Raw genomic sequence first — 15830 nt, 5'->3', positions numbered from 1 at the left:
CTAAAGTAGGGATATTTTTGTCTTTAGCTTTGAAGCCAAGAGGCTATAAATACAAGTGTAATGAGAGAGTGGAGGACACACTTTGAATATTAATGATAATTGTTTCTGCTCCTTTAGTGAGTAAATTGGCTGTTGCCTTTGTTCTTGTGAAGCTCATTAACTTACTGAGATTTCTATCTTGCAAGGTTTAATGTGCATAATATTCTTGGTTTATTCATTCTCCATATGAATTAGGTCAAGAATACCATTTCTGATATTTTCTTTGAATTACACAACACTCTGATTATGCTGGTTCAAAGAATCAAACTCATACATCTTAAATTGGTGCTTTCCATATAGTTCCTTTAATTCTTGAATGTGGGTTTTCAAGTTACCAATTACTTGAAGGTTTACATCAGTTTTGGTATCAGAGCAAAGGGACGTCCAAACAAGGTAGATTCACTATTTACTTCTTATTCTTGGGGTTTGTTACCTTTTTCATATTTGCTGTTTGGCTCTTGTTCCATATTTGTTTCTTCTTCTTCATCTTGCATCTGGTTCTTTCTTCCTAAACCTTGATTTGCTTTTTATTGTGTTTCTGTTAATCACATTTTTTGTCATTGTATGCTTGACCGAAATTGGCTCTTGGGGTTTAGTATGACCTGTTTGTTTAAAAATTTGTTTTGTTGAGTTTGTCTTAGGGTTTTGGGTTAATCAAGCCAAAGCCATTATTCTAGCTATCCATCTTGCTTTCTTCATTTTGACATCAAACATGAGAGATTATTTGGGTCATTGAGTTCGACATACCTATTAGGCTTGAAACTGTACCAGCACTATTTGGGTATGTTTAAGACGTTGGGTGTAAATTTTGGGGGTTGTTTGATATTGTTTGCCTACTGAACCAAAATTTTACGGCAAACCCGATCAAATTAAGTTCATATAGCAAATGGATCTAGAAATTCCTAAAAATTTATAGGGTGTTTATACCCCACTTTAGTAGTTCCCAAATTAAATTTCAGCTTAAAATTCAACCATTTGTGTGGGGAACCAAAATTTTGCTACAGAATCGATCAAAATAAGTTCACATAGCAAATATACCCAAAAATTTCTGAAAATTTACCGGGTGTTTATACCCCATTTCAGTAGTTCCCGGATTAAATTTCAGCTTAAAATTCTACCGTTTGTGTGGGGAACCAAAATTTTGCAGCAGACCGGATCAAATTAAGTTCACATTGGAAATCAGCCCAAAAATTCCTGAAAATTTACAGGTTGTTTGTGCCACATTTGAGCTATTCACAAATTAAATTTCAGCTCAAACTTTAATCGTTTGTGTGGGGAACCAAAATTTTGCAGCAGACACGATTACATTTGATTTACATAGTAAGTCTGTCAAGAAAAGCCTGAAATTCTTGCAGCAATTAGTCAGTATTGGGTTGCATTTGCCTACTCAATTTTAGATCAAAATACACTCGTTTGCTTAGTGATCCTAAATTTATGCAATTCTTGGTGTATTGTGTGAACTGCTGGTAATTGTGATAAGTTGGTGGCAAACTTGGATATTTAAGCTTGATATCTCTACTTTAGGTTGTCTCTTTTCCAGCTTACTACTTTTTTATTTTGGTGTCTTCTTTCTTGATTCCTTATTGCATTACATTTTCATACTTGAGCTTTTCTTTTCTTGACTTCTTGAGTCACATTATTGCTTTCTTGATTACTCGTTTTGATCCGTCACGTTCTAGAATTTTATTGTGTGTTAAATTTTTGTGAGTACAGTCTTGGTTTGAGTTACTTGAGTTTGATAAGAACTTGTGGACATAGCCAAGAGAGGTAAAAGGCACAGAGTGGTGAGTTCATAAGAGGGAAAAAGCCTTGTTGAGTTAAACACGAGTGGAGTGTCCCCTGTTGAGTGTAAACACGTAAGGGAGTGAGTGAGGTGTTTTCTTTACACTAACCATTTTCTTGCAGGTCTGAAAACATGTCTAGAAGAGGTGATGGTAGTGAGGGAGAAGGTGAAAATCCATTCTACATGCATGCTGTCAGACAACAATTTGAAAGAATGAATGTTGTGTGCAATGGAATCATAGATAGGTTGGAAAGATTGGAGCAAAGAGATAGGCAAAATGAGAGAAGGCCAAATAAGAGGGATCTTGCACCTCCAGTAGTTGAATCTGATGAAGTTGAGGTTGATAACTATGATTTTGAGGTTGAAAGACCTAGGAGGGGTAGATATGAGAGAAGAGCTGAAGATAGGAGGAATGGGGATAGGAGGATAAGAAGAGAGGAAAGAGAGAGGAATAGGGTTAAAATCCTATGTTCATTTAATTGTTATTGATGTTTCAAGTTCTTGGCCAAGACAGATAGATTTATTCAGAAAAGAGTTTCTGATGAGAAAATCTTTTTAATCAAGAACTGGAATTAAAAGAGAACATAATATTCATAGCAAATAGGGTTTGACATGAACCATGACTCCAGCTTGAGTTGGGATTTTGTAACAGAGAGATTTTAGTGCATGGTAACATATGATTATAGGTTCATTTAAGGTAAACCTTATTACTAATTGGGCGGCCATGGCATGCTATGCTAGGTGTTAACCATGGTCTATGAGGTGCATAAAATGATTTAGACAAATCATTTATGGTAAGAAAGAGTTCTGATGATATTAAGAGTTGATATCATATCTCATTGCCAATTAGTTATGAGCCTAGTAAGTCACACACATACACAAGTTATCACCTAATTAAAAATGATTTAATTAATTAATTAAAGAGTTTAATTGATTAATTAAATAGATTTGGTTTACAATTAGATTGCAAAGTCCCTAGCATGACTTAAAACTAAATCTAGATTATTGGATGTATAGTATAAGTTAAATTTATATTTAAAGTGTTTAAATATGAATTTAATTAATGAGAAATTAATTAATAGAGATTAATTAATTAATTTTTATTTGATATAAATGAATTAGAAGAAGAGAAATAATTATTTTGGGTTAAGAACTCAAAATTAGGACACAGGGGCATTTTGGTCATTTCACAGTGTGACACGTGGCACCATGAGATGGTGACACATGGCATTATACATAAGCTTGCCAAATGTCTTTTAATCATGTAAGATGATTAAAATTAAGATTAAATATAGGTTTGACACTTGGCACAATGTGATTGGGTCAATTAAACCTAGAACTAATTAAAGGGTAACATGTGGCAAGGGTTTAATGTGTTGACCTAGCTATATAAGTGTTGTTATGGATTAAAAATAAGACAACCAGCAACCACTCCTCCTTTGTCACGCCATTTTGAGGCTCTCCATCTATTCTTCTTCATCTCTCATCAATTCAAAGAGATTAGCCTTCAATCTCTTGAATTAAGAATACTAAAAATTGTTTCTAGTGTCCTGTTTACATCTCTAATCTCTTAAAAGGCAAAACTTGAATTTCTAATTAATAGAAAAAGCTTTAGAAGCTGTTCAAGAGCTGCCATAGGTGTTCTTGGTGTGGACAAGCTAGAGGGACAACATCTGGTGTCCTGAAGACGAATCTCAAAGAAACACGAACATTGCGATTGCATCAAGAGGTTGGTATAATCGTTCTTGATTTAATCTAGGGTTCTAAAATTAATCTGATTAATTTAAAAATCTTAAATGACAAATACAGATCCAAAAACATATTAAAAGAGTTTTAATATGTTGTTTATCATTGAAATCAAATAGATAAAAATAAATCTTGCATGATGCATGTGACCCTAAGTGAAAATTTTTGAATTCAATGGTATAAACTTGTGTTTTTCACGCTTCCGTTCCTTCAGAAACGGCCAATCTTTTGGATAGCTGGTATGGGTTCAACAATCCCCTGTAATGTGGTGCCTAGCCCTTTGCCTATCTCATATCCGCTCTTAAGCATCATTTTTGCAACCGTAGTTGTAGCCCCTTCATCCCTCAGGATAGTTTCTTACAATTCTAGAGCCTGGAAAGAACTTTCCAAAGACTTTTCGGCTGCTTCCATATAAGGAAGTGATTGTTGCTTAGTGACCAGCATGGCTTCTTCCCCCTTTATAGTGATGATTCTGCCATCCATGATGTATTTAATTTTCTGATGCAAGGTCGAAGTTACGGCATTTGCTGAATGGATCCAAGGCCTCCCTAGCAACATGGTGTATGCAGGTTCAATGTCCATCACTTGGAATGTGACGTTGAAAGTGCATGCCTCGATTTGAAGCGGCAAGTCAATGTCTCCCAGTACTTCCCTCCTTGTGCCGTCAAAGGCTCTTACTACCATGGCACTTTGACGTATGTTTGATCGGTCGACAGGTAGCCTTGCCAAGGTGGCATTGGGCAAGACGTTAAGCGCAGATCCATTGTCAATGAGGACCTTAGCAACTATCGACCTTTGCATTTCTTGTCACATGTAAAGCCTTGGTGTGCTTTAAGCCAGCCGGGTCTATCTCCTCTTCTGAGAAAGTGACAAAACTGGATGCCTGAATTTGTCCCACTATCTTCTCGAATTGCCCCGGTGTGATATCAAGGTTTACAAAGGCCTGATCCAGAATCTTCCGTAGGGCTTGGCGATGGACTTCTGAGCTCAAGATCAATGACAACAACAAAATCCGGGCAGGCGTCTTCCTCAGTTGCTCAACAACGTCATATTCACTCTGCTTCATTATTTGAAGCAACAATTCCTCTTCCCCACTTGATCCAGCAAGTTCTCCTCTCTCAACTTTCTCAACCTCCTCTTCCGTGTTCTCTTGTAGCTCTCCCATTTTTACTTTCCCTCTTTTCTTTTCCTTCTTGTCATTCCCGTAACATTTCCCACTTCGGGTTATAAATTCTATCTTTTGCTCAGGTGGGTAGGAGCTACTGGTTGTGAGTCATTCTGAAGTGCTCGTGGGGGGCGAAGCATGGTTTAGAGGGTGTCGAGGGTGGAGTATAGGCAAGGTTAGGAGTTGATGTACTACTGGATGCTTCTTGAGTGAAGACTTGGAAATTATAATTCCAAGGCACAGCATGAGTGTTTATGACTGGGAGCTGAGGCGAGGTTCGGATGACTGTTACTCGTGGTGGTGGTGTTAGTGCATTGGGGGCAGAGAAGGTTAGTCTGGGATTGGAGGTGGAGGCATTCTGGCTGAATCTGGCTACATTTATTTTGCCTTCTGCTTTCGACCTCGTTTGGCATCTCAAAATTTTAAGGGACAACAAGTTCTGGACCTCTTGCCGGAATCCCTTACAGTTGCGCAGCTCATGATCAGCTGCTCCTCCATGGTAAGGACATCCCGTACCCCTTTCTGATCCTGATGCCTGAGGGCAAAGGTAGCCTTCCCTCACTACCATAACAAAAATTTCCTCAAAGTGAGGAACCAGTCAATCCATCTATGTGGTTGACGTTTCATCCTCAGATTCTATCATGTTCACACCACTGCTTGTACCATGATTGGGCAGAGGGTTTGAAGTGACGTTGGGGAGAGAGCCATTCCCTTCAATCTTCAACCACCCATTTCTGATCAGGACCTGCAGTCTTCCATGAAGGGCCCCACAGTTGTCGGTTAAGTTGGAGTCATTAGTGCGCTACAAGGTTTAGCACCTAATTTTCCTGTCTCTGTCAATAGATCGATGACATATTTTCTTTGAGACAAGAAAATACCCTTCTTACTTCTCATAACTTCGATACCCAAGAAATACTTTAACAATTCCAAGTCTTTTGTCTGAAACTGGGTTTGGAGGAAGGTTTTAAGAGATGAAATACCTGCAGAGTCACTCTCAGTGATGATAATGTCATCCACATAGACTACCAAGAGAATTAGACCAGCCTCAGATTGCCTATAAAATACTGAGCGATCACAATTACTCCTTTGCATACCAAATTCCTGTACTGCTTCACTGAATCTCTCAAGCCATGCCCTAGGACTCTGTTTCAAGCCATAAAGAGACTTTCGAAACCTACAAACTTTACCCAGCTCCCCCTGAGCAACAAACCCAGGTGGTTGCTCCATATACACCTCCTCCTAAAAATCACCATGAAGGAAAGCATTCTTGATATCCAATTGATGCAGGGGCCAATCATATGTAGCTGCTAAAGAGATAAACAAGCGAATAGAAGTAAGTTTAGCTACAGGAGAAAAAGTATCAGAGTAATCAACCCCATATGTCTAAGCATATTCCTTTTGCTACAAGGCGTGCTTTTAACCTAGCCACAGAACCATCAGGATTTACCTTTACTGTAAATACCCATTTGCAACCAATAGCTTTCTTACCAGTGGGCAAAGGCAATAGTTCCCATGTACCATTAGCATCTAAAGCCTCCATTTCCTCTTTCATAACATCACACCAGCCAGGATGAGACAGTGCCTCACCAACAGTATTAGGGATAGGAACAGAGTCTAAAGAAGTAACAAAACACCGAGAACAAGAAGACAATTGATTATAAGAAACAAAAGAAGAGATAGGGTAAGTACATGAATGTTTACCTTTACAAAGAGCAATGGGTAAATCTAGATCAGAATCATGATCAGTATGAGGTAAAGAATCTCCCAACGAAGTAGCATGGTAATCATGGGCATCTGAAGGGCGCTCCAGGAAGAGGTTTGCTATATGGTAATCATGAGCATTTGAATGTTGAATGTTTTTCAAATGCCGACTAGGCTGGATCTAAGGTTGACAGGAGGTCAACTACTGGATATTGCGTTTTTATTGGAGAAAATTTGGTGTCTTGGAGAAGCAAGAAGCAGAGCGTAGTTTCTCGATCTAGTGCTGAATCTGAATACAGAGCCATGGCACAATCAGTATGTGAGGTAATGTGGATTCTTCAATTACTAGATGAGACAAGTTTTAAGACCTCCCTGCCTGCTGAACTTTCACATTAGGACTAAAAGGCAACAATACATTAAGTTCCTCATATACCCATTTAAAATCCATAAAATAAGCCGTGAGAGACTTATCCTCTTTCTCAGCACGGTAGAATGCCTTACAAACATCATAAATACGAGAGATATTCCCTTTACCAGAATACAGAAAATCTAAGTAATCCATCAATTCCTTAACAAATTCACAGTGATTAATTAAACTAATTACCTCACTATGAATCGAGTTCCGAAGCTGCAAAAACAACCGAGCATCCTCCCTTAGCCAAGTTTATCGTGTATCATCAGTGGATGGATCTTTAGTAAGGTGATCATCCTTATCAATGCTACGCAAATAGACCCTAACAGTCTTACTCCACTCAAGGTAATTTGAACCATTAAGTTTGTGTTCCGTGATCTTAGTCATCACCGGAATCACATCAGAAATAACATTCTTATTGTCTTCCATTTGTTGAGACAAAGAAAACTAACCGAAATGCTAATCCAAAGTGCTTATAGCAGCAAAATAACCCAAAATCACAAATCAAGCAAATACAGAAATAGGATCTGAGAGTCAAACCTCAGAAGTCCTTTAATGGTATACTGGATCAAGCAACAGCACACAGTGGTGGAATGAGTGGGTTGAGGCGACACCGGCGATGTTGATCGGGGTCGAAACGGCCGGTTAGCGGCCAAGGTCTCTCCTGAGCTGGGTAGTGAGAACAAATAGTCACCCTAGATTGATGACCTACTCTGATACCATGTAGAAAGAGATGATTCTCATTGATTTCAATTAATTTGTACATGGGTATATATATATACAATTGATTCCTATAATTGTGTTCTACTAATTAGGAAGAAATCCTAAATAGGAATACAGAATACAGAATATACAGAGAAATAATATAGTGATTGACTTTCTATAACATAGTGATTGATTTTCCATAACAGTTCCAATAATACTAAAAAGTTAATATTATTCTCATTGTCAATTAGTAATGAACCTAGTAAGTCACACACATAAGAGCAATATGATCAAAGTAAAATTAATTTGATTAATTAATTAAATGGTTTAATTAATTAATTGAATTAATAAATTTAATTTACAATTAGATTGTAAAATCCCTAACATGACTTGAAACTAAATTTATTTATGAAAGTAATCAAGTTAATATTTAAAGTATTTAAATATAAATTTGATTAATTAAGCTTAAGGAAGGAAATTAATTTGATTAATTTGAAATTTTGACTTGGTCAAAATTTGACAAGTTTAACTTGATCAAATTTTGACTACTTTGACTTGGTCAAAAGAAGAAGGAAAATTAAATTAAGTATTATATGATAATAATTAATTATAATTTTAATTTTCTTAATTATCTTAGTTTGACAAGTGGACTAATGGTGATTAGAAAACTCATTTGGTTGATGAATCAAATGTGGACACTTGTTAAATAAATTTTAATTAAGAAAATTAAAAGATAAAGATGTGAAAAGAAAATTATCATATTCTTTTCTATCTTATTGGCCGACTCACTCTCTCCACCATAGCCAAAATTTTCTTATCTTCCTTTGCTTGATTCAAAAAGAATAAGTGTTGATACTCTTGAATTAAGTGTTGAGAAAGTGTTTCAAGAAAAACCTAAACCTCACTCTCTTCCTACTTTGGCCAAATATAAAGGAATATCAAAGGAGGGTTTCGGATCTTCCTAAGGTTGCTTTGATCACTTGCTTGTGTGGATAAACTAGAGGGCCAACACTCTCTGGATTTGTGGTAAGATTTGATTCTGCGACTAAGGGGTAATTTTTCCCTAAACCCTCACTTATTAAATTTAGGGATTTTATTTTCTAATGGCAATTAAGTATGTTAGCAAAGCAACTCAACTCAACTCAACTCAACTAAGCTTTTATCCCAAAAATTTGGAGTCGGCTATATGGATTCACTTTCTCCACTCTAAACGATTTTGGGTTAAATCCTCAAAAATGTGTAATGCTTCTAGGTCATGTTGTACTACTCTTCTCCAAGTCAATTTAGGTTTACCCCTTTTTTTTTCTTTCTATTATCTAACCTAATGTGCTCTACCTGTCTAACTGGAGCCTCCGTATGTCTACGCTTTACATGACCAAACCACCTCAATCTCCTTTCTCTCAACTTATCTTCAATTGGCACCACTCCTACCTTTTCTCTAATACTCTCATTACGGACTTTATCTAGTCTAGTATGGCCACTCATCGACCTTAGCATTCTCATCTCTGCAACTCTTATCTTAGACACATACGACTCCTTCAATGTCCAACACTTACTACCATATAACATAGCCGGTCGTATGGCTGTACGGTAAAATTTTCCTTTCAACTTATTGGGAATCTTGCGGTCACATAAAACTCCCGTGGCACGTCTCCACTTCAACCATCCAGCTTTAATCATATGACTAACATCCTCCTCACATTCTCTATCTACTTGAAGGACTGAGCCGAGATATTTAAAGTGATTACTTTGGGACAGTACCACTCCATCCAAACTAACTCCTTCCTATTACCAGTTTGGCCTTCACTAAACTTGTAATGCATGTATTCTGTCTTCGTTCTACTTAACTTAAAGCCCTTTGACTCTAGAGTACTTCTCCAAAGCTCTAGCTTTCTATTGACTCCTTATCGCGTCTCATCTATCAAAACAATATCATCCGCAAACATCATGCACCAAAGAATACTCTATTGTATATGTTTCGTCAATTCATCTAAAACTAATGTAAAAATGTAAGGACTTATAACTGATCCTTGGTGTAATCTAATTGAAATCGGAAAATCTCGTGTCCCCTCCCACTGTGCGCATAATGATAGTTACTCCTTCATACATATCTTTCAACACTTGTATGTACCTAATAGATACCTTCTTTTGTTCTAACACACAACCAGCATAAAAATTTCGTCACACCTTTTGATATGGATTCAAATTAGGTATGTTAGCAATTAAAACATAATTTGTTATGACCAAATTATGTATTTTTCAATAGCTTAATTGGTTTGCATGATGTATGAAACCCTAGGCATTGAAAAATTTTAAATTGCTAAGCCTTACACCCTAAAGTGTATTAAGGTGCATTTTTCTTTCAAGGTTATATAATGAAAGAAGGTGGAATCAAGTGTGGAATTGGCATGGTTCAGAGGGAATTAGATTCTTTTGGTGGTTGGTTTCGCATCAGAGGTTGCTCATTAATTCAAGAAGATTGCGTCATCACCTCACTAATGATGTTTATTGCCCTGTTTGTTTATTGCATCCTAAGACAACCGTCCATGCTTTGCGTGATTGTGTTACTGCTAAAGGTTTGTGGCTCTCTTTGTTGCCTAATTCTTTGTCCCCTGTTTTCTTTGATGTGGAGAGTTTTGATATGTAGCTGGAATTGAATCTAAGGAGTTCTAATTTGTTGGTAGATGGTGTTCTTTGGAATTTATTGTTTGGCATTAGATGCTGGTTTATCTAAAAGTAGCATAATGCCATTATTTTTTATGATGAGTTTGCTAGACTTAGGGGTGCTAGTCTAGTGATCATGAGTTTTGCTCATGAATCTATCAGTGCTTACTCTGCTCTTGGCATTGGGGCAAAGGGTACGGCTTGCCGTGAATGGGTGTGGTTAGGTTGGAATCCTCTAGTGATATTAAACTCAGTACTGATGGGTCGCGTGATAACTCCACTGGTTATGCTTCTACTGGTGGTGTTATCAGGATTGTGTGGGCTCTTAGATAGGAGATTTTGTTGTCAACTTGGGTTTTTGCCCTATAGTCATGGCAGAATTGTGGGGTTTGTATCTTGGATAGCAATATGCTTGCAACAAGGGAATTACAGTGGTGAACATGGAGTTGGATAGTGCTACTGCTGTTGCACTTTATCAGCAAAGAGGTCGTTCATAATTCATCGGCTAGTCTTCTTCGTAGCATTAAAAAGCTTCTCTAAAGAGATTGGGTTGCTGATGTCAAGCATGTGCATAGAGAGTAATCATTGTGCTGACTAGATGGCGCACCTGAGTAGTTCTATTCCATTGGGCTTTCAATGTATAAGGCTCCTCATGTGGGAGTGAGCTCTTTGCTGCTTCATAACATTTGTGGGATCTCTTATCCCAGGTTTTGTGTGAGGTAGAAGTGAATTGTACTCATGTAATAGCAACTCAAATATTTCTTACACCTTGCATTCATGTTATGATATTGTATAATCTTAACAAGTGCTCAATTTAAATGTATATAACATTTAAAAAAAGATGGGCCTATTTTCATTAAAATATGATAAATGCATTACATTCAAATTTTATATTTAAATTATATATTCTCTTAAGTTTCATCATAAATGTCATAACTAAAGTTTTCCCTTGATTGTATATTGAGATGTACTATGAAACTTCAATGGTTTAGTTTAATTTGATTTGTACTAATAGTTTGTACATTAATATTTGAACTATAATTTAATTTGGTTTGTATTGCCATTTTAATGCTTTTAATTTTATTTTGGATCATGCTTTTGAACCTTTAGTTAGATTACAAGTTATTTATAATTATTTTCAATTAATAATATTTAATTAATATTTTTATAATCCACCCAATTCTTTTTGCTAGGTTAATAACACTAGACAAAACAACTCATCATTTGTGTGAGACTAGCTTGAATAATAGACTTGACTAAAACTTTCGTCTCAATTTGAGGGAAAAAATAATAATAATAATAATCCTCCTTCCAACCTTTAATCTTCTCCCATGTCTTGCTCTTTTAGAAAAGGTTAGTTTCAATTTTAGCCCATTGTCAAAATTGAATTTGAAAATCGTTTGGGCGTTCAACTCAGCAATAATATTATCATTTATCTGAGTTTAACGGACTTTTTTATTATTAAGTTAAATATTAAAATAAAATCCCTCATTTAAAAAAATAGTATAAAAAATTAAAATTTCATCAAATAAAAATAATAAATTTAAACAAACATAATAATCTTCCCATGATAATAAAAAAATATATACTTTTTTGGTAAAATGTTTCTTTCCAAAAGATCTAATATTTTTGTTTTCTATTACAAAAAATAATAAAAATATTTTTTGGAATAAAAATTTTCTTTTGAGCATTAACAATTGGCGAATAAAATGGATAACGAATTTAGGGCATTCCCAAATCAAAAAACCGAATAATAGTAGAAATCTCTAGAAATCAATATTGCAGCTCAACAGCATAGAAAAAGTCAACACAACTAATATAGAAAAGATTAGAAGTACAGTACAGCCAAGAGAAACATCATGCCAAGCCCCACCCAAAAATTTGGAAAGAATTTGTGGAAAGACTTCCATAAACATCTAATAGTGACAACTATTATAAGTTTCATCTTTAAGCCTATAATGAGTTGAATATATATATATGTGCGCCTTTACAGCATTTTGTTAACGATGGTTAGTGGGATTGAAAATTTATGGCATGTTTGACAGCCACAGGAACAATATGAAATGGGGACTATGAAAATTGCAATTTTCAAGCTTTGCAAAATTTCACGATCACTTTATATCGTTTAGATCATAAAAAATTGCTTTACTTTCTCCCAATGATTGAAGACTTACCGGTTGAAATTTATATTAGTTGCTAATATATTTCCCCAGTAGAAGAATCTTAGGTTAGACTTTCCCTTCATATTGGAAATTCAGCTTGTAATCATGTTGCAAATTTGCTAGTGTATTTCTGCAAGGACCCTCTGCAAAAGCAAGGACAAGAGAGGAAGGGTTAGACTAAAGCAAGAAGTCTTCTGTATCATACTAACAACCTTATTAACCAATGTCTGCTGACCTCCGAATACAGAATGAAGATGCTGAAGATCATCAGCTGAGCAAGCATCTATTATAGCATACACACCAGGTTTCAGAGCCTCGTCTATCTCCCTGTGCATTAATTATAAGAAGAAATGGTTTTGTTAGTATGGCTCGGGTCTAAGTTCTCAAAAGAAATCTCAGTTTTAATCAAGATGAAAATAAGCATACTGAAGAGCATACTGAAGAGTGGAGATCACCTTCTAATGCCAGTTTTAAGGGGACCATATCCTGAATAAACCCATATGTAATTTGATAAAAACTTGAAACAGTGCCGGCCGAAGACATCTTTTTTCTGTCGTAACTGGAAAAATAATAATTGACAAAAAAAATAGGGTTAGACCTGACAAATTACAGCAAAGTGCTAATGAATACAAATAAACCGAGGACGCTTATCATATTTGGAACAATGATAGGGCTTTAAATAAAGTAATTAAACTGTCTTTGTTGTATTTGGATGGAATAAATTTAATGAATGGTTTGAATTTTAAGTTTTCTCCGACTTACTTGAGTAAGGCTTGCAACACATGGCTTTTCTTTGGTTGGATTGATTCATGAATGTAGAAAAAAAGCTCATTCAAAGATGAATTTAAAATGCCTGAGATTTGTTTGACGCATCTTTCCACTCCTTATAGATTCATATCTTTATCCATGCAATTTGAACTAACTAAAATCCTTTGATTTCAAATTTCCTACCCAAACCCAACCTAAATATACCAGTACAGGAGAAATTCACTTGGCCAAGAGTTGTAACAGGTTTTCCAGACTTGAGTGTCTAAATTTGTAACTTAACTGCTGGGTGTCCATGCACTAAACTTTTCACCACGCAAAAGCAGTATTAAAATTTGCAAGAAACAATCAGAGGCCTCTTAGAAACCTTTTATGACAAATTCCCACGTCATGTATAGTGCCAGTTACTTCCCTTTTCACAAGTCAAAAAGCTTTCTCATATGCCCTGTCAGAAAATGATGTGGACAATTTGAAAGTGTGATCTGACCTTGTAACATCACAGCTAAGATTTCTACTCACATCTCCATCTTAAATCTCTCTTCCCCCCTTTAGGGGTGAGGGGCAGGGCAAGGAGGTGCTCTCAGCCACAAACATCTTTAACCAATTCACTTGAGCCCATGGCCATGTCTGAACACCTCTATCCTAGTCTCTGTTACTCATCCAATATAACCAAACAGCTTATCCCGACTGGAGGCAGTACTGGCTTAGCTAAAAGGAAAGAGAACAATTCACCCTAGCGTGCTTGAATCAGCTATTAAGAAAGGAATGAGCCTCTAGGATATAGACCACAGATTATCTTATATCTATTTCTTTGTAAGCAAATACATGGTTTATTGTACTTTCAATGTAAAAGGCATCATCAAGATAACATCACATACCTCTTCATAAATCCTCCGAAGGAAGCAGGCACATTTTACTCCCTCTTGAACTCCCCATGAAAAATGACCTTGTCTGACTGTCAAGTCATTACCCACCATCTCCAGGCAATGAAGAAGAACACAGGAAGATTCTTGAAGCAGAGAAATGCACTGTTCTGACTTGCTAGAATGACAAAATAATCACCATAAATTACATATCAGACCTACTTTTCAGAGAAAGACATATATAAGAGTAGACATGAGCAAAGAAAATAGGTCACAGCTAAAACTGAGTATCTAATGTGCAGACTGCAAGATTGAGAAGAGACGCTATGACACAGCAATAAAGCATCCAAAATCAAAATGCCTATGTAGGGGATGCAATTGATATGAATGGATGGCTGGTACCATAAATCATATATTACAGTCTATAGATTTTAAATGGAGACTAAAATAAATAAATAACAAAACTCAGAGAGCAGACACAGACGACATAACTGATGGAATACATCACTGTAGGGGAAAAAAAAAACTTGAATAAACTTACGAGGATAAAATAAAATTTATTAGTTGAGGAGGGGAGAAAAGCAAACAAATATTAAGAGAATAAGGTACCTTTTTCTAAATTATAAAAGTAAACAATAATAATTTTAAAAATTGACACAGTAAAGCTTTCCAATTCCACCAGATGTCAACAAGAGGCAAGCTGTTGCATTCACCAGAAGTAAAAGCCACAAAGAAGGGAAGAAAATAATTTTATCCCATAACAAATGCACAGGGGAAAAAAAAAAAAAAGCTTTGATTCTTAAAATTTTTGGCATTCCTTTCCAACCAAAGACACCAAAACACAGCAAACATAACACAAACCCATACACTTTTTGCCTAGACTAGCCATTGAAGCCCATTGTCCCTAGAAGAAGGAGCCTTAAGTAGCATAGCAAATTTTAACATTATAAAGACAATAAAGGAAAATCAGAAAGAACAAAAAAATGTGGATCCTCTAAGATTAGACCGTACACCAACCACAACAGCAAGGAATGCTCATTACTCTTTCAATGAAAGAGTAAATTCCTAATGCTACAACCTTTGTAATGGATGTCAAGTCTTGGCCTGACAACTAGCAATCTAATAGAAAATTTGTGAACATACTAACCAGCTTCTTCAAGGACCAATCTAAAGAGAGAAAAATTACCTTGTGTGATTCTTCAAAGTGGTATACAATAATCGGCAGCATGCGCTGAACAATTCTATTGAGAATCGTTGATCTACAACACAAGAATGCATGCCTGCTACAGGATCAGAGTCTTGGTTATCCACAAGCAAGAATATATCGGATAAAAGTGGACCTTTAGAAAGTTGACCAAAATGTTGAAAAAGTGCTGCAGGTATGCGTAAAGACTGCCCCACATGCCAGGAATCCATTTGAAACCAATTTTTTTTTGCAGAAACTCTTGTTAGCACCTGAACACACATAAGAATAACTGCTCCTGGATCTGGACCCTTATGAACACTACCACCAACTGTAGTATCACAGAAAACTAATGGGCTTTGCAAGTGTAGAATAATGTTGAACAAAGCAGCAATTAAACTCTTAATGTGCCTCTTAACAACACTTACACATTTTTTACCTGCAAAGCAAGTCAAATGTTAGAACAATAAATGTCCCAATTAACCAAGAGAACAAATTTGCAAAACATCGATCAAAGATATAATGCAGTCAAGAAATCAATAGATGATAGCAGGGGCGGAGCCAGAAAATTTTTCTTGAGGGGACCAACATAGTGATCGAGTTACATGCTATTGATCGTTGTCAATTGATCAACTCAACTAC

At 36.1% G+C, this 15830-nt stretch overlaps 1 protein-coding gene across 3 annotated transcripts in view; it reads right to left on the bottom strand.

Moving 5' to 3' along the window:
- LOC110672067 (uncharacterized) overlaps window positions 1–15830 on the bottom strand; it is a 50670-nt gene that overhangs the window by 18841 nt on the left and 15999 nt on the right. The window contains exons 6-11 of one of the 3 annotated variants that reach the window (XM_021834730.2): window positions 15346–15627; window positions 15192–15264; window positions 14021–14183; window positions 12833–12936; window positions 12613–12704; window positions 12011–12520 (exon numbers count right to left, since the gene is read on the bottom strand). In XM_021834730.2, the coding sequence (XP_021690422.2) occupies window positions 12444–12520; window positions 12613–12704; window positions 12833–12936; window positions 14021–14183; window positions 15192–15264; window positions 15346–15627 (791 nt within the window). In that variant the 3' untranslated portion in view covers window positions 12011–12443. Of the gene's footprint in view, window positions 1–12010; window positions 12521–12612; window positions 12705–12832; window positions 12937–14020; window positions 14184–15191; window positions 15628–15830 lie in introns of those variants that run through there. The other 2 variants (XR_009146722.1, XM_021834729.2) reach the window with 2 other exon arrangements.

The sequence above is a fragment of the Hevea brasiliensis genome, unplaced genomic scaffold, assembly GCF_030052815.1.
Source record: "Hevea brasiliensis isolate MT/VB/25A 57/8 unplaced genomic scaffold, ASM3005281v1 Scaf27, whole genome shotgun sequence".
Lineage (NCBI taxonomy): Eukaryota > Viridiplantae > Streptophyta > Magnoliopsida > Malpighiales > Euphorbiaceae > Hevea > Hevea brasiliensis.
Note: the sequence above shows the minus strand (reverse complement) of the source record. Positions and strands in the feature narration are given on the sequence as shown.